This window comes from Apaloderma vittatum, unplaced genomic scaffold, assembly GCF_000703405.1.
Source record: "Apaloderma vittatum isolate BGI_N311 unplaced genomic scaffold, ASM70340v1 scaffold42517, whole genome shotgun sequence".
Lineage (NCBI taxonomy): Eukaryota > Metazoa > Chordata > Aves > Trogoniformes > Trogonidae > Apaloderma > Apaloderma vittatum.
The window spans coordinates 1-1,653 of NW_009728721.1; the positions used below are offsets into that span (position 1 = coordinate 1).

The window sequence follows — 1,653 nt, forward strand, 5'->3', positions numbered from 1 at the left end:
GGGAGTGGCCCAGGGTGGGGTGAGGGAAGGAGTCTGGGGGTGGGGGCGCGGAAGCGACTTGGCTTCAGGGCCTTGCTGCGAGCCTCCTGTTGCTGGTTGAGATATTTCAGGCAGTGGAGGGGAGAAAGATCCGTGCCAATTCTAATGAAAGATGTCTGTATCCCTTTCCTCAGCACTGCTGCATTCAGCTTGTAGCAGCAGTGGGGTCTCAGAGGGGTGTGCGTGTGTGCACCGAGCCTGTTGGCTTAAAAACACGCACCGTAAAGCAGAGTGCTTTCACCGATGTGGGAACTGGGGTTTTGGCGTTAGTGGTTGGAGTAGGGAGCTGTGATTGGAGCCTCTTGTAGGGCAGACAGGCAAAGTATGAAGAAAGAAGCAGTAGTTCATATTAATCAAGAGAACTGCTTTGGGGTGACCACAGATGGCAGCTGTCGTATGTCAGGAAGGTTTTACCAAGTACAGTTCTCCATTGGTGCACTAAGCAAGCTGACAAAGCATTTTGTACAAAGGTGATTTCTCTCATACCCTTAGTGCCACGTGACACATTTTGTGTGATTTATTTAAACAACTTTCCTGTACTCTAATCTGGACCTTGTTGTGCGCATCTGAAGTGAAGCTTTTTGCTAACAAGTACGTAGCAAAGAGCATGTTTCCTTAAAGTGGTGATGAACACATTGTACTTTTAAGTCTGTTTATACACAGTATCACAGTATTTTGCATATGTGCTGTGAAGTCATTCTATATTGCTGATTTTCCGATATGCTTCCAGCTATTTCCCTTTGCATGACAATGTAGCCATCTCTGAGAAGGATGTAGCTGAATTCACCAAATCAAGTAAGGAAGTTTGAGCCGGTTTTGCCCAAGTATATGAAGCTGTAAACTGTTAACAGTTTTACTCTCTCTTAGGGAAAAAAGAAATATTTCAAACGCAGCGAGTTAGCTAAAAAAGAGGAGGAGGCCTACTTCCAGAGATGCGGCAACAAGGTATGGTAGTTGTTCTTCCAGGAGTTTGTGTGTTTACTTTGAAGTCTACATTTTATTATCAACACTACAAATATTGTTAATGATAATTGTTGTTCTTTGTTCAATCTGTTAATGTTATACATTAGCCTGTAAATGAGAAGCCACCTGGAGAGGTATGAGTTTCCAAAACCATTTTCAATGCAGGAAAAGATATGCATGATAAACAGCTACTTAAGTTTGTGTTATGGTTTGGCTTTTTCTTTCTTTTTTTTTTTTTTTTTGGTGTGGAAAGCATGAAGTGGCTTGGGATCAAAGCTTGTCTTCCTTTCTTTTTAAATTGTGCTGTTAGGCATGAACACTGGATCTGACACAGCCACCTTCCCCCTCTCCCTCCCCTTATCGGAAAAAATTGATACATTTGGCTAATTTTATCCTTTCAGATGATTTTCATGATCTTATCAAAGTATCCAAAAGAAATCAGTACGACATGGGTGCATATTAAAAATATCTGCCAACTTTCATACCATAGATGTTTGCGTATGGTTTTTGGCCATCAACTATCCAGCACTGAACGAGTGCAACAGCAGCATTTGTTTTCTTGCTGGCAAAATATTAGAAAACAATTGGTAACCTAGAGCACGTTCTGAAACACATGAGTGATCTGGAAGGCTTTATGTGCCTTGTAATGGT

At 41.9% G+C, this 1,653-nt stretch overlaps 1 protein-coding gene across 1 annotated transcript in view; it reads left to right on the forward strand.

Moving 5' to 3' along the window:
• Positions 1 to 906: 906 nt before the first annotated feature.
• PRPF18 (pre-mRNA processing factor 18) overlaps positions 907 to 1,653 on the forward strand; it is a gene marked incomplete at both ends in the record, with an annotated part of 9,963 nt that continues 9,216 nt past the window's right edge. The window contains 2 exons of the mRNA XM_009874155.1: positions 907 to 984; positions 1,110 to 1,136. Coding sequence (XP_009872457.1) covers positions 907 to 984; positions 1,110 to 1,136 — 105 coding nt within the window. The remainder of the gene's footprint in view (positions 985 to 1,109; positions 1,137 to 1,653) is intronic.